This window comes from Plectropomus leopardus, chromosome 20 (assembly GCF_008729295.1).
Source record: "Plectropomus leopardus isolate mb chromosome 20, YSFRI_Pleo_2.0, whole genome shotgun sequence".
Classification (NCBI taxonomy): domain Eukaryota; kingdom Metazoa; phylum Chordata; class Actinopteri; order Perciformes; family Serranidae; genus Plectropomus; species Plectropomus leopardus.
This window is the reverse complement of record NC_056482.1, coordinates 17,961,850-17,984,463: the sequence shown is the minus strand read 5'-3', so window position 1 is coordinate 17,984,463 and position 22,614 is coordinate 17,961,850. Positions and strand designations below refer to the sequence as shown.

Sequence of the window (22,614 nt, the reverse complement as noted above, 5' to 3'; positions counted from 1 at the left end):
TGTAGAACAGACATGGTCAAATAAAATTAAAGAAGAGGGAAAAAAAGAGAAATTCCTGCCATGTAAGAGCAGGTTGTTGCTGACTTTCCAAGAACCAATATGCAGTCTAATATATAACATATCCACAGATATTCTGGAAAAACAAATTAAGTAATCAAGTGTGAAAGCAAGTCTTTTACTCATCTTTAAAGACAAGCTTGGCTCTGATGAGCTGCTGGCCATATCTAATAAGATTAAAAACTGTTTTCAACAATAATCACGGATGCTGAAGTTTAGCAGATATGTGCATTGCAGATTCACAACTTGTGTGAATGCTTAATTCCAGGGGTTAACCTATGACAGCGGTCTAGTGTGATTGCTTCTAATCACGGTTCATCTCAGGCTCATAATCCTGCATCAAATGCAGAGTCTGTGTGTGAAAGTAGATTCACACAGACAAACACGTAGATTCTCTCTCTCTCTCTCTCTCTCTCACACACACACACACACACACACAGATCTGTACTGAGATAGCCACCCGCACAGTGTGCTATGGTAGAGTGAACTACATGCCTCACAGCAGGAGGTATGGGGTCTGTTTAGGTTGGCCTTTTCAACAACACGTCACTGGTGGCCGTTGGGGATTTTGTCAGATTTATCTTCACTACAATCTACATAGTGGAAAAAATAAAAAAGCTCAGGTGAATAAGGGACATCATTGAGCTTTTTTTTTCTTAGAATTGAAAAAACGAGATCCCTAAGCTATCCTGCCACCGCAACACACTACTTGACTCCAAGTTCTCAATTACATGAAAGGGACTGCAGCTCTGTCTGTAAGACTTCCTTTAGAAAAAAAACTCTACGTTGGTTTATGATCAGTGTAATACAAACAATATCTGGGTACAGAAAATAATTTAGAAATGTTTATAGTTATTTATGGCTGTAGTTGGTAGCTTACAAAAATAAGTTCTGTCATATTTGATGAAACTATCATCACATCCACTTAGCAAAACATGAGACAGATGATCTATGGAAAAACCGTTTTTTTGCCTCCTCCTGCTGCTCCTACTTTTTGCAAGAATGCACCGTCTGGATGAAAACAACCACCGCCTGTGAACTGTGAGTCAACTGACAACAGTTGAGCCAAAACCAAGTAACTGTCAGAATGAAGTTTTTCACTCAAAATCTTGATCTATGTTTCTTTAAATAATTCAAACTTTTAAACGCTACTTAAAAAAGTATCAAAGACTATTTGATTCCATTAAAATCTTAGGGATTATAACTTTAAATCTTATTACTAATGGATAAAGTTAATAGCTTTCCTGTTCCAGACTAATAATGATAGTTCAAACCAATGGTGACAACTTAAGGCAAATTAATATTAAGCTGACTGATGGTGACTCCAATAAAGTGTATGACTGTAGTGTTGAACGTTTACAGCCGATGAAGGTCCTTGTTATCTACCACAATAACAACAGTACTCTGAATTGAGCTATTTCTTTTCTATAATCACCAACTTCCACACCAAAGCGAGGTTGTGGTTCATTGCCAGTAAATAAATAGTGAAGTAGTAGTGAAGGTAAATTAATAAAACTTACAGATGAGGTGATGAAATGAATGCGCCTTTTAGGGGCACTTGGAGAGGGTGACTTCTCAAAATACAAGAATCACTCCATGGATGACTATTTAGAGCAGTTTTTCATTATTTGCAGACAACGCACTTCTTACAAGGGCCGAAGCAGAACTTGAACATCTGTTTTGGGTCTACAAATGAACCAACTACGGAGTTTGTGCTTACTTGGAAAATGATTTCCCATTTGAAATGCAGTCAGTGAAAAAGTTGAAAGAAATATATATTCCTGTCAGGGCCATGAGGCAGCGGTTGCCCTGTAAAATGTGGCCGAGACATGAAACCTTACACCCATTTAAGTGATAAAATATGGGCCTTGGAGTTTTACAGACTCATGTTTTCAGAATAAATCATAATGTGCAACAACTATGGCGAAACATAATATTTTCTGCCTTGTTCTCTATCCGCCATCTACGTATTTCTCACATTCTCAGCTATTTTCTTTGCCGGTCTCTTCTGTCTTCTCTTGTTTCTCAGACATTTCATCTGCTTTTTATGGAAAATTATTATTTAAAACAATTGCTGGAACAGAAAAAAAGCCCTGAATAAACTACTATTTTATCTTTGTCTTTCTAAACTACTTTACTTTTTTCAATATGTATTTCATAATAAATTCTAAAGTCAATTTTTAAGATTTTTAGCGATAGCGTGAAAAATGTCAAGTTCACAATAAATATAAAGCAATTTTGGCGGTTTAACTCATAAACAGAAAAAAAGCATTGCAAAAAAAGTCAAATCATAATAAAAAACATCATTTTGATTTCGGGTGAATAAACTGCAGTGATTTTGAAAAGTTTGAAGCTCTAAAATATTAAGGGACTAGTTAAATATGCACATGTATTTTCATGATGAATCACAAAAATGCAGCGTTAAATGTGCCACTAGATGATGTGCGTAAGTGTGTGAGTGTGTGTGTGTGTGTGTGTTTAAGGGCATTTGAGCAGTAAATTTACCTGTTTACGGGCTGCCCAGCAGGGGTGTGCTCCACCTCGTATCCCTGGCGACGAAGCACATCAATGACTGTATTGTTGCCGAGAAAGTGACCTGCGACCCAAAAAAAAAAAAAAAAGAACAGTGATGACCTCCACTTTCAAATGCTTATAATGAGGTACTTCAAGCAAACTGAAACAAGAAATCCACTGCCGTTCTAACTGCACTATTTAAAAAGGTCATAGGCAAAGTGTTATGAAGTCCTTTTCATGACTTAAATACAGACACAAAGGTGACAGACATGTGTGTGTTAACTGTGAAAATGGAGCTAAAGGTCATATTCTGGCTTAGCATACATATAAGCATAGCAACAAGTTGATAAATGAGCTTTGAAGTTGTCAAAACATTTAATTTTGGACTTTGGACAGAGCCAGATCTTAGTATAAAGACTTAAGTCTTTATGCTAAGATGTGCTAATCACCTTAAGGTTCAGCTCTATATTTACCAGACACGTGACAATTATATCAATCATATACATCTCATCATCTAAGGCCAACCATGCACAACAAGAATCGTGGTTTACCTTCTTCATAAAAGAATTGTGAGATTGAGAAAATCATGATGAGGAGATATTCTGAAGGAACTGATCCAGAGGGAAATGTTTTGGATACACATACTATGGCACCAAACAGACTTAATGATGTTTTCAAATATAGATGTAAATTGCTTTTTCAGTTGAGGGTATCACTTAAGGATGTGTCTCTTTATTCGTAGGAATAGTGTTTTGTGAAGCATCATGTTGTTTGTAACGTGGTAATCTGTGACTGGTCTTTGTATCTAGAAGCACGAGAAAAGGAAAGCGATTGGATCCTAAATAACTGGGTCCAAACCCCAGCTGAGTGCTTTCTCTTAGTGACGTGAGCCAAAAAAATAAGTGAAATGTGAATATTTTGTCCTAATTGACTTTAAGACTTGAGATGTGCTACCTTTTCTTCTTCTTTTTGGAATAAATATACAGAACAAGACTTTGAAATGATTTTAAGACAGAAGACTAAAGACTAAATTCTGAAGACCTTTCACATCTAAAAACAATGTGAGTTTTTAGTCACCAATTATTTTATTTTTCAAAGGCCGGGGATCTTGCAAGGTCACTATTTGAAAGACTACAAATCGATTCCTTTTGAGATTATTTCCCATCCTGCTCCTGGTGAAAAATATTATACCAAACTCACTTCAAGAAATATGACATATTAAGAATTCTCTACATATCTGCAGAACATGTAACTAGAAACACAAGCTAAAACCCCTAATGTGTCGAACGTTTTATTGTCAATGTGGCATAATAGTCTCCATAAACATAAACCAAATTTGTGGCCAGAAATTCACATTTTGGATTGTGTTGCCTCAACTTGCCACCAGCCTCTGTTGGTTAGCTGTGCTATTTTAAGGGAGGGAAGTGTGGGAATGAGAGGCGAACCATTTCAAAAACTAAGATTTCTCACTAAAATAAGTGCTGCTTGGTGGATCAGATACATGCCAAATTAAACACGGACTTTTGTTCACTCAGCAACTCCACCAGTTTCTCCTCCTGTTTCACAGTCCAAGACACTTATTCATGTTTTCGCGCCTCCCTGGAGTCTCCTCCATGATTACTGTCCATCCGGTTTGCTGCTCCCTGTTGGGTGCTGAAGAGAGTGCACCTATTGGTTTCTGACTATGCTGACGTCATCGATCTTCATTATGAGCCAAGACTAAAAAGTTATGATAATATTAAACATGTTAGACTTTGCTGGAACCCCAAGATGGGAAAAAGATTGACTTTAAAGAAAGCTCAGACTGAGTTTTATGTCCACCTTACACCAAACGATCAAGATCCCGGGAGCGTGCAACTGTGGTAAAACTCCAACCCCAAGATTGGGAATTTGTCTGCAACAGCGAAATCTCTTGAAAAGTAATTTGGTGTAAGATTGGCATTAGTCATCAAGGAAGTTATTTCCCAAAATGTTGTAGTCCCACTACTTCTTTCTCCTTACATGCTTTTATACTTCTGCTGGCTTCTAAACACTTCAGTGCTCGACTTGTTTTTATATCCCACTTCCTTCTGTTACACCTACTTACATCTTTTCATTTCTTCATCGCCTCTCCTCACCTTTTCCCCTCTTTTTCATAGACTTGTCAGTTCTCCACCTCTTTTCTTGTCATCCGCTATCTTTGATCATTTTTCATCCCCCCTCATATCGGCCATCTTTTCTCCCCCCTCCATTTTCATCTCTCCTTTCTCCTCTTTCCTTATCTCCAACTTCCCCTCTTTTCCCTGTTCCTCTCGCTCTCGCTCTGACCCTCTCAGCTACGTGAAGTGGGGGCATTGAGGCTTCAGGTTGCCATGTCAAGAGGTCTCCATTCTTCCCCTCGCTCTGACAAGGGGGAGCAGGGGCCCATTGTTTGGGCCTGCTCAGCCGTGGCACCACAGAGCTGTGTAAACAATGAGCCCCGGCACTTTAATCTGGCCCAGAGCCATCGATAGAGAGAGCTTGGCCTCGATGCACTTTGGGTGCCATGATGCTGGCCCATCTCTACAACTAATAAGTGTCAGCTAAAACTATGTCCCAGTGTGCCATAGCTATGGAAGAGGACTGAGGGTGTATGAACAAAAAGTGCAATGTCAATATTTGATCTGTAATAACTTATTTTTAAACTAGTCTTCTTAGTAAATGCAAATATGCTGACAAAATTTTACTTACAAAAATCTGCGAAACCGATTGCTTGAAAATATAAGTAAATATTATTAGTCTTAATATATGTTTGCTTTACATCTAATTGTTAAGTTTACCTAAAATATTGTTAAAATTACTTGATTTAGTGAAGTGGTCGCAACTTAAATCTTTCTAAGTTTTAGTAACCTCAGTAAACCAAGTTTACTGTGCTATATATCTGTATTCTGCTGATTGCAAATTAGTCAATCATATTTGTATTTTTTTAAAACATGTTAACAAAACAGAACTCACAGATCTCCTAACTTCATCACTGCCAAAATCCTCTTTGTGATGATCAAATTAAGTCAGACTTACTTGGTTTAATGAAGCTGCTAACACTTAGAAAACCCAAGATAATTCAGCATGTCATTTTTAAGTTGCAACAACTTTACAAATTAAGTAAATAAAGCTAAATTTTGAGTTTCCAGTTTCCAAGATTATCTGAATAAAGATCAACATGAATAAAGACACGTGGATCTTTTAAAAACTGAAAAGCTTTGTACATGTTTTTACTTTGTATTTTTCTATTTCTAAACTCACAGTTAACCATTCTTTTGGAGTGAGGGTTCTTTTTTTTAAATTTGGGCACCTCTCTAAATCACCTAAGAGCTCATAAGGGAGAGTAACAGCTACCATGCAAAAGAGATGTGCATTTATTTTCTGAAATCATTATCAATACAGGTGGTCAGTTTGAATGAATATCCAGCAGCTCTTAAACTCTCCACGGGGGTTTGAAACCAGACAGAGAGACAGAGACAGAGTTTCCCAGCCTGCCCACGTTTAGAAACAACTCAGTGTGATTTATGTGAGTTTACGTCAGGGGATTAAGGTGGGACAAATGGAGCTGTTCAGCACAATGTAGGGCCACAGAAGAGTGGGCGGACTTAAGAACTTCAAAGGGGCACACTTGCATACAAATACGTATACACACGCAAATTCTAATAGGAGGTAAACCATCAATTTTGATGTGTCCCCAAAGGCTTAAATGTGATTTTGGGGACGGAGTGTATTTTTTAAGATTTTTTTTTTAATTTTAAAGCTGTTTTTATGCTTGAAACAGTGTGGCACAAAACCAGAAAACCCAGAAATGTTAAAAAGATTTGGATAATTTGACATATCAAGTCCAAACCCCAATGTGAAATTTAAAAGAGGCTGTCTTCATTAGATCATATAAACACACAAAATCTTCTGTAGAATGGCTTTGCTTCCATTTTTGGAGCAGTCAGTTTGTATTAATATAGAAAATCATACACAGTACTTTCTCCACTAGTCTCTCAGTACAACTTTACACACTTTTGAAAGGGCCTACTCTTGAAACACTTTTCATTAAGATTTGTTGCTTTAAAAAGACAAAGTTTGAATTTGAAGCAAATACCACATTGCAAGCATCGCACATAAAGGGCGTCTTTATAACCAACAGTCCACCTTAACAAGAACATACTTAGGAAAAAAAAAAAAGCCAAACTAACAGCCTGCCGCTGTGCAAAGTCATGGAATTACAAACAAAAACAAAATTCAGACATCTTTGATTAAAAATGATTGATGCCCCGGATAAAGGCAGAAAATAGGACCAGAAAATTATATTTTAGAAGGTCTGCATTTTCCTAAAATTAGGCCTCATGTATGATGTAGCCTTTGGCAACTGGCATGAACTTTGGGGCCTAAATATGCCAGGTGATTTGTGACGAAGGCCATGCACTCTGTTTCTCTCTCGCATGACTAATGATTGGTACCAAGCAATACATTACTTGTTTTTAAAAAGAAAGAAAGAAAGACAAAGAAAGAAAGAAGGAAAGAGGACAGTCTGACACAACATTATGAAAAGGGAAAAATAGTGTTGCTCAAGCCTACAATACACAATGTAAGCAGAGTTGTTGTTTTTTAAAATTTCTACTGATTTGTTTTCTATTTGTTCTTATTTTGTTAGTACCGACTGACTTTGGGAATTCACGTCTTTTAGAATTTTTGCTCCTCTCTTAGGTAAGAGAAAATTTCATGAGTGGTTGAGAGCACTCTTACCAAACTGTTGCTAAGCGCAAAAAAAAAACGTTTTATGATCAAGTGATGATCAATGATCAAGTGGGACTCAGCGTTGTGCACAGCTGAGTAAGAGCGGATTTAGATGGTTAAGTATGTTTGGTGCATCTGAAGTTGCATTCTCTTGTTGTCTTACCAGAAAATTGAGAGAAAACATAAAAGAAATGTAAGAGAATGTTGCTGCATGAGGCCCAATGTCACATACCATGCCTGAATTTGCTAATTAAAATATACAAGTGCATGTTTTTCCCCCCAGTTAAGATTGAATGACACCTCACGCATTTCTGGATGAACATTCTTCCTCTGCTCATGGAGGTGAACTAATTTTCTCTGCAGAGTACTACAGGAAACAAATAACAGAGTAAACTTGATGGGTTGAGAACACCTGTGCATCCTTTGCCGAGGAAAGTCTCCTACTGTAACACAGCGAGCATCAACGCCTGGTCAGGCAGGACGTTTTGAGAGCTTTGGGCTCTCACAGTGACTCACTGCACGCAGTAAAACTACTTCCATATTTACTTTTCTACTTCAGTACTTCCACATTTGCTTCAAAAACAAAACACATGATAATTGTAAAAATGCTGACGTCGTGGAGCGAACTCCGTCGCACGGCTTTGTTAAACATGTTGACTCACAGCATCAAAATCAGTTTTTCTGGTTGTTATTGGTTGTCTCACGGAAAATCCCGACTAGAAGGGCACTCAGAGAGCGCAGATGTCCACCAAGGCCAATAAACCAGTCTTTTATGATATGCAAATCTGCAAGCACAACCGCTACGTCTGGATATATCTCCTCAAAAGGAACACTTTACCCACAAAATGACTATTTATAAATCAATTAGTCATGCCGTGTTACTTTGAATTTGTGACAAAAACTTTGTTTTTTCTTGCATGCTTTCGTGGAAAATTGAGAACATATTGATTTATTAATAGATTGGGAGCCACATTTAAAAACAGCAAAACTATACCAAAACATCGACTTACAAACTCTCACACAACTCATGCAGTACAATCTAAGTCTCAAATATCCACGCCCATGCTCAGTACTTCCGAACACAAGCACGTGCTAAATCCTTTGAAACTGAACTAAAATTGAAACTGATCAATGCTCTCTTCAAAGCCAGACTCCAATTTTAAGGTTTTTTTTAGCAAAGATGCATGTGTTTGGGAAGTGCTAAGCATACAACTGTGCAAGTTATGCAAGAATTTGTAAAGGAATGTTTTGATATAGCTTTACTGTCGTTAAACCCAGCCTCAGTCAATCAATAAATCAAAATGTTAGCTGTTTTCAATGGCAACATGAGAGAAAAACAATGTTTCCTTTATGAATTCAAAGGTAACACTGCAACAGACAAACTGCACAGAAAACACATCTTTGTTCAACCTAATAAAAACGCATTTGACGCTGTTACCAAGTACAATTTTACTCTCAACACTTCAATTTTAATAAATTAATCCTAATTGTTTTAATCTTAAGATTACTACCTATTCCAGACCTTAAAGGTTTGCGTGTAGGTTGTCGGCATGTAGGAGAGCTACGATGGTTGACACGATAAAGTGAATGGCCCTGTCTAGCGCCAGTGTTTGGTTTGTCCATTCTGTGCTACTGTAAAAACATCATTTGAATGATGTGGACCTGCTCCCTGCGTTTGTATAAAAGGCTCATTCTAAGGTGACAAAAACTCACCAACTCTTATTTTTGTCAGTGATTATTAACTAATGAAAACATATTATGAATATTATATTCCGTTTCTGCCAATGTATCCCCATAAATCTTAAATACTGGACCTTTAAAGCCCACAATATGTCACCACAGTGTTAGTTTCCCTACATAAGAAATAGTACGAGTCATATTAATTCAGGCTCCTACTAGAAACAGGCCTCCAGCCCATGTTAGGGCCCAACCCACAGTTTAAGAAGCACACTTCTGGAGTGACATCTGTGACATCTGACATATATTTCCACAGATTATTTATTTAGGCCAATTTCATACATTTTAAATCAATGAAATAGGCCAAAAGCATGTACATCAATGCACAATATGTAGACTGTATGTCTTTCCAGCAGCACTGAGAGAGACGAGATGGTAGAGATAAACAGCAGGGACAGACCTGAAAGCTCTTATTCACAGCAAACTCCCTACACGCTGCGACATTCATACATGGCACCGCTGAGTTAGGCAACACATCCACAGATTAGCTCATGTCATGGTTATAGAAACTTACAGAGTTTTTATATGTATACTGAACTTTTCTATAAAATGACAGCTCCTATAACAGTCTATAAGTGTTCCTCCATTTAGAGAAGCATGGCTGCTGCCTCGATCCAGCAGTGGGACACTCCCTATACTGCACAGTAGTTGCAGGAGGAGGTACTGTAGGACTGTATGACTTAGTGTACAAGCACACAACTTTCATCAGAGATCAGAGTTCACCTTCCACATGTTGTCAGGTTAGGGCTCCCACAACATTTGGTTAAGGTCAGGGAGAAATTATAGTATGTTTTTTTATTGTTTTGACATAAAAGTGGTCAGATTTGGGGCCAATCTGAGAGGTTAATCCAGGTTTGTGCTGCATGATAACAAAAGTTCTGCTTCACTATGTTTTCTTCTAACTCTTATGAAGGTCAGGGTTAAGATTTAGGCTAAATGCTGATTGGTGGCTATTGTAGTCACTATGAGTGAATACTAAAAATTGCAAAATTACCTATTTTGGTGTAAAACGTGAAAAACATTCTTGCCTGTAATCAGCAACAGCTGATATTGATTATTGTTTGCATTTGAAAACATCAGCAAATAGTCAAAAGAAACAGATTTGCAAGTTGCACAAAAAGAAGAACAAGATGTCTACATTTCCAAAAACAGATTTGTATCTTGCTTGAATGAAACCTTTCTCCACACCTGTACTCAGTCAGGGGAACACCAGCTGAGAAACACGGCGGTATCCACCCCTAGAAAGACATTTAGTCTCCACAATCAGCGGCTAAAATTATTAGAACATATGGTAAGCCTTAAATAGCGTTCCTTTTCCATACGCATCAATGTTTACATTACAACTTGTAACCAGGGCTCGAGCAGCAGTTCTCATAACATTACAGCATGTTGGATAAACAAACGCTACAGGCAGCACTGAGGACATTCTGCCCCATATAGTCTTTGCTAGCTGTTTATGTACACATGTTCCCTGCTAGTCAGCTGGCCCCAGCAGCCCATTATCACTGCCACTAAGACCTGAATGAAGCTTTTTCAAGGTTCCCGCAGCTTAAGGCTGGTTAGATTTAAGACTTTTGAAGATTTTTTCAACGCTCCTTGGAATTAAATTTAAGACCAATTTTATAATAACACAAAATTGAAGGCAAAAACATGAACTGACATAAATTACCATAGGGACAATTTTACCCAAATGTTTATTGTAACATAAAAATAAAATGTCAGATAATCGGCCAATGTACAATGTAATTAAAACTTTCTTTTTCTATCTCGATCTGCGTGACGTTCATGCAAAAGGCAATCTGTAAATTATATTTTTTAAAAACATATTACCAATTATTTTGGGATTTAACAATGTGATGTCTGAAATAATGATTACAAATATCCCCATTTCCTATATCTTAGCATTCTAAGACTTCTGAAAGATTGATTTAAGACATTTTAATTATTAAGATCTTATTTTTAGTTGAATACATTTGATACTTTTATGACTTGTTAAGGATCTGCGGGAACCCTTCGTCAGTCTGCAGTATGCAGCACTTTAGTGTATTACTTCCTGGAAGTAACTTTTATTGCCAGTGACATTAAACCACAAAAGTCTGGCTTAGATATCTTAAAACTGGCCAATTTTTCATCCTTGTGTAGATATTTGACACTACAGTGGTTTTAGGAGCATCCATCGTGCATAAATTACACAGGCAGAATGAAAGATATTAAAAAAGAGAGTTAAGCCATTCAGAATATTGTCAAAACTAAATAATAGACTGAATTTTAGGATTTGACATTTCTAGGACATCGGAAGTACTAACAAGCCAAAGATTTTACTGGAACATCATTGTTTTGGCTCGCCGAGCTGCTAACAGTCGAGTAAAACCCCAGTGTCCTCAACAGTCAAGGAGATGCAGCCATCCATAAAAGTGACAGTCACGTCAAAGACAAATAACAGGAAAATTATTGGTTATCCACTGGCGTAAAGATCACACAGTCATCCTGGTGTTTTGCAAACAATGCCAGCTCTATATTAACACACATATCAAGTGTCTGGAAAAACAGGCTCTGCTTACATAGCACTTCTTCTTATCCCTGGTGAATCATACTGTTTTTATGTCTTTGATGGACAGTCAATTCCTCCCTGTATTAAATATAAACCTCATCTATTATCAGTCAAGTGCAATTTGTTTGAGAGGAACAGGACTCCGCTGGTTTCAAAACAGAGACAATATGATTAAATGCTGTCAAGATGGCTGAGAGTAATTACATGTGGTAGTGTTGTAATGTACTCCATCAGTCTTTACATCATTTGTGGTAAAATACATTAAAATTCCCATAGCATTCAGTTAAACACAATGTATTTTTGTACGTTTTATTAATGGTGTATTTGATTTGTTTTAAGAAACCTCACAGCTGGAGGAAAAGTCTGGGGAGCACAAAACTCTGAAGGATTCATCCTCTTGGGACCATGAATGCACAAATATCATGGCAATACGTCAAATAATTGTTGAGATATTTAGGTATGGAGCTACGGACACTGGCATCCCAAGAGCCACATTGATAAAAAAAAAAAAAGTTGGAAGGCAACAGGAAGACAAGAATGAAGCAGAGAAGCATTACATTTTTTTTAAGTTAAGAGATCTTAACCACAATTCAATTACTGGAAAGCAGCAGTTAATGTTGTTTTTTCAAGTCAAACTTTGATAATTTATGTCACATAGCCAACTTGTGGTGTCGAGACCTAAGAGTCTCTTAATGTTAATATAATATTCATCCTAGCAGGCACCAAGATTCTTTACCACTGGATGGGCTATGGAAAAATAGTTTCAAAAAATGGATGTTTTCGCCTGGAATCAATTTAGTATGATGTTACTTGCAACTATATGTTGTCATTTTGATCCAAACTCCCTGCAGGATAAGGATACTCTTAATATAATAGCAGAGGAGAGAAAGTCGGTAGCCAAAACCGAGATATGTTTGGTTAAATGCGTCTGCATACTAGCCCACAAATTCATCTTGGAAGAAGGAAAAAAAAACATGCAGTGTCAGTGGTCCAAACTTAAAGCATATAAAATTTTAGCTCCGATCTGTTGCATCTCTGAATCCTCTGTCTTCTGTACTCAATCTCATAAAAAATATGACACGTTTTAAAAACAAAACTGCATATGCTTTAGCCCACTTGAGTGTAAAAGGATATAAAAAACACTAGACGGACGTAGAACCAGAGAAGTCCAGCTTAAGGTTGAAACTGCTGCCTGAGCCAAACTAAACCTCCACATGTTGTTTTAGTGCTTCTGCTGCTCAGTCATTAATGACCTACTGTATGGGCTTCCTTTCCGAAGATGATGTCATAATTTCCTTCAGTACACTAAAATTTCAAATCTACATTTTTGAGCACACACATAGACAAAACACCAGATCATGGATGAAAAGCATTTGGAATATCTGAAAGGGGAGCTAGAGTGGCATCACATATCATATCTGTTGAATAATGTCAGTAAATTTGAGTAAAATGCAGACTTCGCTTATCCTGTGTAATGCGTATGCGTTGCACAAAACACAAAACACTAATAAATCAGATGAGGTTCCCTTGTAAAACTAGTCCTGTGAGAATAGAGTTTAACTGATGGTTTGCAGTTTGTATGTCTTTTTTATTGAACCCTTGAACTAACCAAAAAAAAAACTATCAAAGGCTGCATTATTTCTCATAAATTGCCAAAAGAAACATTTGGGAGATATATGTTGTTTTTTTAAGATTCCACGTCACTGTGATGTGATTTCAAACAATAAAATGCATTTCACCATCTGTTATGACTTCCCGAGGGCCATAAAGTTTTCAAATCGCCATCATAGTTATTGGCACTTCTTGAAACAAACCATCAGAAGTGAAGATAAACAACTTCTCCTGAGAATCAGACGGCTTTTCAATTCAAATTCCTCCAGGATATGGTTCTGAATGTCAGATAGAAGTGATATGAGGAGGCTGTGATAAAACACAGCTGTGATATGGCCGTGTGAATTTGAAAGACACAAAACAGCAAGCCGAGGGCACAAATACACCTCTGCCACATGAAATAAGCTTTTCTTAAGTCGAGCTAAAGAATGCTAACATCTCAACCACCACCAAAACATTTCTCTTTCTGTGTCTGTCAGCCGTAGTGAGAAATACAGGCTGAATTCAATAGGTTAACTCTTTATTGTCAAATTGATACCGATCACTATTTCATAAACAGACACTGGCCATTGAAAGAGAGATGGGGGAAAGAAGAGAGACAAGAATAGATGGGATGTAGATGCAGACAGAAAGCAAGACAATTCAAGACAGACAGAAGCAATCGCTGAATATAACACTGAGAAAAACGCAGGAGACAAAAGGAAAACCGCATGCAAAACAACACAGGAATGTTAAATCGTCAGATGCCAGACTGTGATAGCTGAGGATCCTGTAAGGCCTTCAGTTTAAGGCTAAAACACTTCTCTGCTTGGACTACATAGTATGTATCTTGACACAATGCCCATGTAAATTCTACAATACAAAACAGGAGTGGAGCCGGGACTACTTGAAGTGGTATCTCAGTTTGGCATGCAGGTTTTCCAACAGTCTGTATTTCTAGATCAGGGAGAGTGGGTTGACAAAATGTAAATCTTAAAAAAAAAAGGCCTCCTCACTTTGAAAAATCCTATATCATAAAAAGGTTAAAACACACAGTAGTTGTTATTGTAGAGAAGAAAATGTAAGTCATGGCTTTCTTCACTTTCACCTCATATGTCATTTTCACATATCAGGGCACCTTTTCGTTTATCTGCAATAATTTAATGACTTAAAGTAGAATCATCTCGGGGTTTCTAGGACTAACGTCGCTGCCCCAGACAAATGTTTCAGACTGATGTTGTGTTAAAAAGCATCTAAGTGAAATTTATTATGGATAGCATTCAGGGGAATGTGACAGGAATGATGGGAGGGGTGTTTTCTTTGGTTTATAAAGCAAGTTGGATAAGTGAAATTGCATTTAAACTGCATAATTTGCCATAGCTTAATGTTCACTTGCGAAATTAAAAAGATGGATCATTAAACATGCCCAGAGTGTATTACTTAGTCTTTTCTTCTGCTTGAATTATGATTCGCCATGTTTATCCTTAGAGTAGAAATGGCTAAATTGCCTGCGCAAGTTCTCTAGAGAACGTGCTGAGCAACTTTTGTATTTATGCTGAGATTAAATGAGAAGCAGAGCACATAAGAGGCCTGTGGTGTGAGGTTGTTTTTTAAATAAACCCTCACTCAAAATTTGTGGTGGCACACAGCACTTTGGAGCCGTGTTAGGGATTACATCTGTCAGGCTGCAATAGTCTCTACACTCTCTCTCAGTTTTGCTCTTTCTGCCAAGAAATTATGGTGCTTAAGCACACACCAGCTCATTCACTGTGGTCGTATGAGAGTGATCAAAGTTAAAAAATTCTGTAAAAGTGAGCAGTTTTTGACAAAGTAAACCAGAGCGCTGCCAATTCTGAATGTCCCTGCCACTGAACGTCTCGTTTTACTTAGAAATACTGTCTCAGAGAATATTCCTACTATAAAAGCAAGTGAAAGGAGATTTTATAAGCAGTTTAAGAGGGGTGAGGGGAATACCTGCCCAACTGACCCCAGTTACTCACGTTGACCATAAAAGTACCAAATAAAAACTTGTGTGTAAAATCTTCAATGTAGCTTTCAAAATAATGTAATGAAGTAAAAGGTAGAATAATACACCCTGTAGTAGCAGAAGAGGCATAAAAGTAAAACTCCTCAAAATTCTATCTAAGCACAGTGCTTGAGTAAATGCACTTGGTTACTTTGTACCACTGGTCAGATTAGTGACATTTATTACGGATTTACTGTGATAAATGATAAATGATGTTTAAAAAACCTGCATGGACACGTTAATTTTGGTGGGAAAGGGGTATGTGACATTGCACGGCAACACCAAAAAACACAACACAAAGCACACACACGCCAACTTGCCAATTATGCCAATCTTTTTCGAATCCAAATCAAGAAGGATTGATGCCTAAACCCAGCGGGGCCACCAACATAATAGATGCCATCATGGAATGGTCATTTCACGTATTTTTGTGAGATCATGTTGGATAGAGCATATTGACTGAATGAGGCTACTCACACTGCAGGGTTGAAGGACGGATTGCGGGTTCAAAAGGACTAAATTGGCAGCAGTTAAACCGTTACTCTAAAACAGCAGCAAACGTTTTAAAATGCTCAAAGAGAAATTCATTGGAAATGAACTGAAGTAGGAAATTGAGATTCGTTTCTACAGAGCAACACGATCAGCCATGTTATACACTGTAGACTGTCATGCGCTGGAGATTTGATCACAATCATTCAACGCATTCGCCCAGCAGGAGCTCTGAAGCCGTAACTGTTTATTTTCTACAGACGTGTGCTTTTGCTTGTCCTAAATGTATTCCTGCAGTTTGCATACTGCGGCTTCGAGACTGCTTCCTCTGAGAACACACGTACCCCTGCCAGCTTTGTATCCCGCTGCGCATCTCAGCTCAGCCTTTCAACTATCCCAGTCCAGAAAAAGGATACCAGGAGGAGTCGGATGCCCGCTCACTTTTTAAAAAGCATTCCACATCGTAGTTTCTCTCAGATGTTTTCTCACAGAGCTTCCATCTAAAACATGTGGCTTAGAGAGCAATTTTGTGCCTATTTAGTTTGCGTAATCTGCAGGAGATCTTGTCGATGTCAAACGAATCCTGCAGATCATCAGTGATTTAAGTCTAGATTATAACTAAGAGCAGAGCCACAAGCCTGTAGAATCAAACAGGCTGTTTTTGTCTTATCTCTTCCTAAGTCATTTTTCCTTCTTTTTATCTCCCTTTTCTGCCAGATCTTGTTACTGTAACACTAAGATTGTCTCTCTCTGTCAATTAGCAAACATCTGTTCATCCATTCTCTTCTCTATTCCTTAGTAACTACTTAAGCAGAGTGTTGTGGATAGAATAGTGGGCTTAGTTTTCAAGAAAGTCTTCTGCTTCCCTGCAAATACTTCGCAATGAAACATAGCCAACTTTTACATCTGCACCAACTAAAGCATCTGAAACAGCCTCAACAAAAACATGTTTTTATGATTGCAAACTCTCATGTTTTCCAGACCTTAAGTGACGTAAAACAGAAGTTACAAAACCTACTACAGTAATTTCAGCATGAGTTAATTAGGAATGTGCATGTCTGTGTTGAATGTGGAAGATTATTTTGGTATTGCTGCAGCAGTAGTAAGAGAAGAGCATCACAAAGCTTTCTTTTTCTTTTGTTTGCATTATATCTTTTGGAATTTGATACTGATGACACATTTTAAGGACCACACTATGAATGATATATTGATAAGGACATTTATTGAGTGACAAATTCTTACTGTTGAAGGTCTAGTGTGTAGAATTTGGGGTTATATAAATATAGTCAGAAATGGAATATAATTATCTAAAAATGTTTTTCTTTAGTATATAAAGAATAATGTGAAAAGAATAGGAGAAATAGGGAGCAAAAGAATAAATCAGCAGAAGTTCTTTTGATGTGCTCATAGGCTTCTCAGAGGTTTCTCTGCTCTGAAAACATAAAATACACAGTTGAGACTTGTTTAAGTTTTCTTTTTGATGATTAGTTTAGACAAATAAAGATTACTGCAGAGAGTGAGGAAAAAAAAGAGAATTTCAAGATCCTAAATTATAGGATCAGGTTGAGCTATTAGCAAGGCTATTTCTTAGGAGCTGAATTTGAGAAGTATGAGAAAGTCATAAAATTTCAAATTGAGCTCAGTGTAGGCATGTCCAGGAGAAATCAGCTGGACATAAAAATGAATATTATTTTGAATCTTTCTTTCCTCAGGTTTTGTTCAAAAATTCCTTCTGAATTGTGAAAGGAAGTTTCTGTATTGAAAATATCCATATCTGTGCAGACATAGACACAGAAACCTAAAATCTTAAGAAATGATTATTGAGCTGGCACTCTCACCAACATGCCACATTTTAGGTTTTTGATATATATAAATATAATATTGCTTATATGGGTATAAACGATCAAACTGGTGCTCTGTGGCATCCCAGAATCCTGCATGTTCTCACACAGCTTGTGTGACGATGCATTTACGCCGTGCGCGACCAACTACACAGGCTCATTCATACAGTGAACCAGAAAACTCTCCGCTCCAGTGAAACAATAAAGTATTCAATAACTCGACAGTGAGAGAGAGAGTGGAAGCCACAAATCACACAAGTCATGTTTTCCTCTGTCTCTTCATATCTTCATCCCCTCTGGGCAGTGTGTTGCTCTCCTTTATGTTTTAGCCTCTAAATGAAAAGGGACAGCTCCTTCATAACAATTCCCATTCAGAATCATCAATAGATGCACTGCTGCTTGCTAGCTACATATATAATTTTCCCTTCCCTTTCCCTTTCATATAGTAGTGTGGTATTTCTGGTCCAAATGAAAGTTAAGCCCCTGGGCAGGCATGTTAAGAGCCCGTTCCAGGTGCATAAGGAAATACTGCTGGGTTTGAATGGGGTCAGGGGTGAAGAGTTCAACTCTTTCAATAAATCAACGCAAGCTGTTGTGACAAGCATTCACTGCTATGACTGGGAGAGAAGTGTGGGCTGTATGAAATATGTCTTTCAAGTGCAGAGACTGAGGCCTTTGACCCGATGAGTGCAACAAAATGTATATGTTTAGGTGCCTTTCACTCAGCAGCTTAACAGCCAGTTAGTTCTTCAGAGCGGCTGACAGGTTTATCCTCCCATTTAAGAAGAGACAGAGATGTACCAGATGATACACTACAGACGCCCATGACATGTAAAAATCCCACTGGTTGAATGTTTTTTCAAGGCTGTCTGGGTTTTATTTAGGATTGTAAATATGTAAGATAATATTACACTTCTGAGGAGGAAGATCACGAGGAAGATACTTACAGCATAGTTTGACACATATGACACATATACCTATAAATACAGAATTTACAAATGTATACACAGGCAAGATCACATTATCATAGAATCAGGCAACACCATCATAAATATAATGTGAAATTACCAAAGACAATAATATAGAGAGAAAAAAAAAGAAAAAATATATAAATAAATGATGAAAATAATGATAAGGGAATAAGGGAATAAGGGAAGTAAATAAATAGACAAATAGGTTTAAATGAGTAAATAATACTAAAGGGGGAAAAATAATAATAATAAATAATAAATTAGGACACATGATAATTTGCATTATGATATCTCATGGTAATAACTGTACAGATTAGGTTAATAGGTACAGGTAATACTGTCATAAATATAATGTGAAATTACCAAAGGGAATAACTTCCTAATGAATAGAGGCGCCTCTGCTAATCTACAAAGGAGGTAATGACAACAGATACATGTACAAACCTACCACAACAGAATACCCAAAATATGCATCTGGATAAGAGATGATCATAATGCACCACATCAGAAACATGAGAATCAATGGAATACACTATCGAAAAAAGAGAAAAATAGAAATCAAAGTCCTCATTCAACCCTTTAGGGACCAGTGTCCAAAGAGTGTTTATTAAGAAGGCCTCTCTTTTAAGAAGTAAAGAATTGGCCACCTCCATGTTGCAGATGTTTTATATGTTCAATGCTAAGATATCAGAGTGAAGTGAGAAGCTGCGGTGAAATGCACTGCCACAGAGCTTTTGATGTCCTTATTTCTGACGTTCGATCTGTGCTAGATTTTGCAGTGCTACACTGACACAACTTCCACTTTTGCTTCTCACAGATAAGAGTAGTAATTCACAAGGCCACTAGAGGTCCAAGTCAACTACACAATCAATACCACACAATCACACACTAAAGATGAAAAAATGAAATGTCTAAATGGCAATTCAATCTCAAAATTTTGGGGAAGGTCTAGGAAAAAAAGGAAAAAGACAAGCCTAACATTCTGTGTTCCAGTAAAAAGAAAACCTACAACATGTAACTTTATATATATATACATATATATATATAAAGGTGTCATTCAAATTTAAAACCGGGACTTAATCCAGGTTTGGCAGACGTTTCGCCCCTGCATGCCCGCTTCCCTACCAAGTGTGTGGTAGGTCTGGTCTGGATTTTAATGGTGCTGTATGACATGTGTGTATTCATGTCAGCGACTGCCCCAAACAGTTGTAAACTGGCTGTTTATGAGGGTGTAGCGCTGTGAAAAAAGCACAGTGTTTTTGACTTTCACACCATCTGGGGAAGAAAAAAAGCACAAGAGGGCAGCGACCGCAGTGATGTAGTGCTCAGTGTGAAAGAAAGGGATGTGGGGCAGGTATGTATAAGGGTTGGCCTGAGGATTTGAAGAGGAATGCCCAGTCAATCAGCTATAACTCTGAGCCTTAAATATTACGCACACAGGGGTAGTTAAAGCAAAGTTTATGTACAAAATACATTAGAAAGACATCTATTTAATTTCTTTTTCAAATTACCTGAATTCTCTGAGGACTGCTGGCTAAATTAGTTTCAATGATTTTTTTTTGAGGGTGTACAATGTTTATACTGAGGAATATTTTCTATGTTTTCATGGCTGCACTGTACAATCCAATGGAAATATTCTAGATGCCTTCTGCATAATTTCCCAACACTTTGGCCTGGCATACTGGCAAACTTTGAGATCTCCACTACAAACCCAGCCAAAAGAATTTTTACATGTTACATTCTCTTATTACATTCAAACATTTAACATTGTACTTACGTACTTGCAATCGCACTTTTAATTGCATGGGTCACACAGTAAATGTAAAAACTGCTATTCTAATCTGTTTTTCTCATTTATGTATTATCATTTGCAAATAACAGAAAGGATCACATGAGATAATACTTTAAAAAATATATCAATCTTGACAGTCATTATGTCATATTCTGTCTATAGTATCATAAATATAAATTTGGCAAGGTAAGTACACAGTGCTGACTCTTAAACTGCAGTGAAGTACAGTGTATTAAGTGACTATTTCCCTGCTCCAGTACCAACAGCTACCCACACACTGACAACTCAAGGTGCTACATTTGAGTTATGAGTTCATGTCAACCTCTGTCATGAGCCGCAGCTTGTGGGCCAAGAGCCATCTATTTATTACAGCCTGCCCACCACACTAAACAGCTCACTGACCGAGGGGTATTCACTTTAGCATGGCCCTACCAACCTAAATAGCAAAAGATCCAAAGGCGAACCTTAATTGTCTGTGAAAAGAGTCAAACATTTCAAAGTACAGTAACCGTCAGAGCCTGTCAACCACACTGGCAATTACACCACCGCAAATATTTAAATTTGTGGTTTGGGAGCGGAGTTTGGGGGGAATCATGATGTGCTAAGCAGCTTGGGGTTGAAACTGAAACATGGATGCATTCAAGTTTAACATGGAGAAGAAAAAAAAAAAGACGAATCAGTAAGAGCCTGCAAAAAACGGAGCCCTCGGCCTTCAGCGATATGTAAACACATCATTTTATTAAAGTCAAGAGTGCCAGGGTATGGCAGAGATTATAAAGGGAACACGGGTTCAGATTGTATACATGGATTGGGTTACTGTACCTATAGAGCGCAGCATTAACTGCTTCCATATGCCTGTCTGAACATATGGCGCTTTTTAAACATCATCATTTACGTTGAGTGATGGCCGTGGTATTTCAGACAAACAGATGGGGGGAAAAGACAAATTTCCAGGAGGTATTTACTTACAGTACAGTAAAGTATAGCGAGCCATGACAATACCTTAAATTCAAAGCAGGGAAAGACGGGGCAGCAGCTTATGCATCGGAAAACAAAAAAAAAGTTCAGATTTCTGCCCTTATGGATACAACAAGCAGATGTGGGAGCAAGTCGTTGTTTTACAAGTGACAAGTAATGTAAAACTCTAATGAAAAACGTTTCCACTCAAATCTTGAGTCAAGACCAATTAGTCCCAGGTCAAGCCCTGAACTTTAAGTTTTGATTCCTAAATAAGTCATAATACACTGCATCAAATGCAATTTTTACAACAGATTGTTGATTGTCGTTTGCTGATGAGTTTTTGTTTTTTGTTTTTGTTACATTAACAAAAAATGTCTTTCTAAACATTTAACATTTAACATATTTAATAAAACAAGTTTGTTGGAAGTTTATGCCTCTCCAGCTGTAATGTTTGATCTGCACATTCTGCATACTGCATTTTGTGTTTTGTTGACCACTAATACTTTTTGTAAGCGAACAGATTTTTTTTGTTATAATTTTTAAAAACTGGCACTCAGTAACCAGTCCCTCCACGATTTTGCCAGCTGCTTTGGGAATTGCCACAGATTAAAATGCCTGATTTCAAAACAACTTCTCTAAAGATTGTGATGTACTGTATGTTGCAATGGACGCAGTCTGTTTGGTTAAGACAAAGTGGATCTGTGAATTAAGTGTCAACTTAAATGAATAGCATTAATGGTAGTTGCTTTAGGGAATAAATGTAAATGACTTGCTTTGTGGGCTGAACATCACGTATTTTCAAATCAAAAGGCTTAAGTCCAAATGCAGTCATTGGTGCAAAAGTCAAAGTCGAGTTGCAACTCTTTTCAGACTTTTCAGTGTCAAGTCTGAACTCAACAATTTGTGTCTTGAGTCTGACTTAAGTCCAAATCTTGTGCCTCGAGTCCACACATCTGACGACTAGAGCTCTTTATGTTAAGTTTCACCTAAGTTACTTTTCAAAAAAAACTGCGTCCTGCTGAGATTCAAACGCTTCCTGACAGAGTGTAACAACTGGCAAATCTTATCTGTCAAAAATGCTACCCCAGCCAGTAAGCAAGTTTTGGAGTAATGTTGCGTAGCAAAAATAAGCAGATCAACGTAAGCTTGCCAGATTCCAAAACTGCTGTCAGTGCCTTTTTGTTCACAGATTGTTGGATGTGGATGTCAGTAAAGGTTGAGGCAATGGTGCTCTTACCCAACGGCCTCCCTTTTGGGTTTAATTCAGCAAAGAGAGACTGAAAGTTACTCAGAAAAATCTGAAAAACAATATATGATAAGGAACTTTGTGTTTCTTATTCCATAAATAATCTCTC

The 22,614-nt window shown here is 37.5% G+C and overlaps 1 protein-coding gene across 1 annotated transcript in view; it reads right to left on the bottom strand.

Moving 5' to 3' along the window:
• trabd2a (TraB domain containing 2A) overlaps window positions 1–22,614 on the bottom strand; it is a 66,898-nt gene that overhangs the window by 6,996 nt on the left and 37,288 nt on the right. The window contains exon 5 of the mRNA XM_042509478.1: window positions 2,563–2,653. Within this exon, the coding sequence (XP_042365412.1) occupies window positions 2,563–2,653 (91 nt within the window). The remainder of the gene's footprint in view (window positions 1–2,562; window positions 2,654–22,614) is intronic.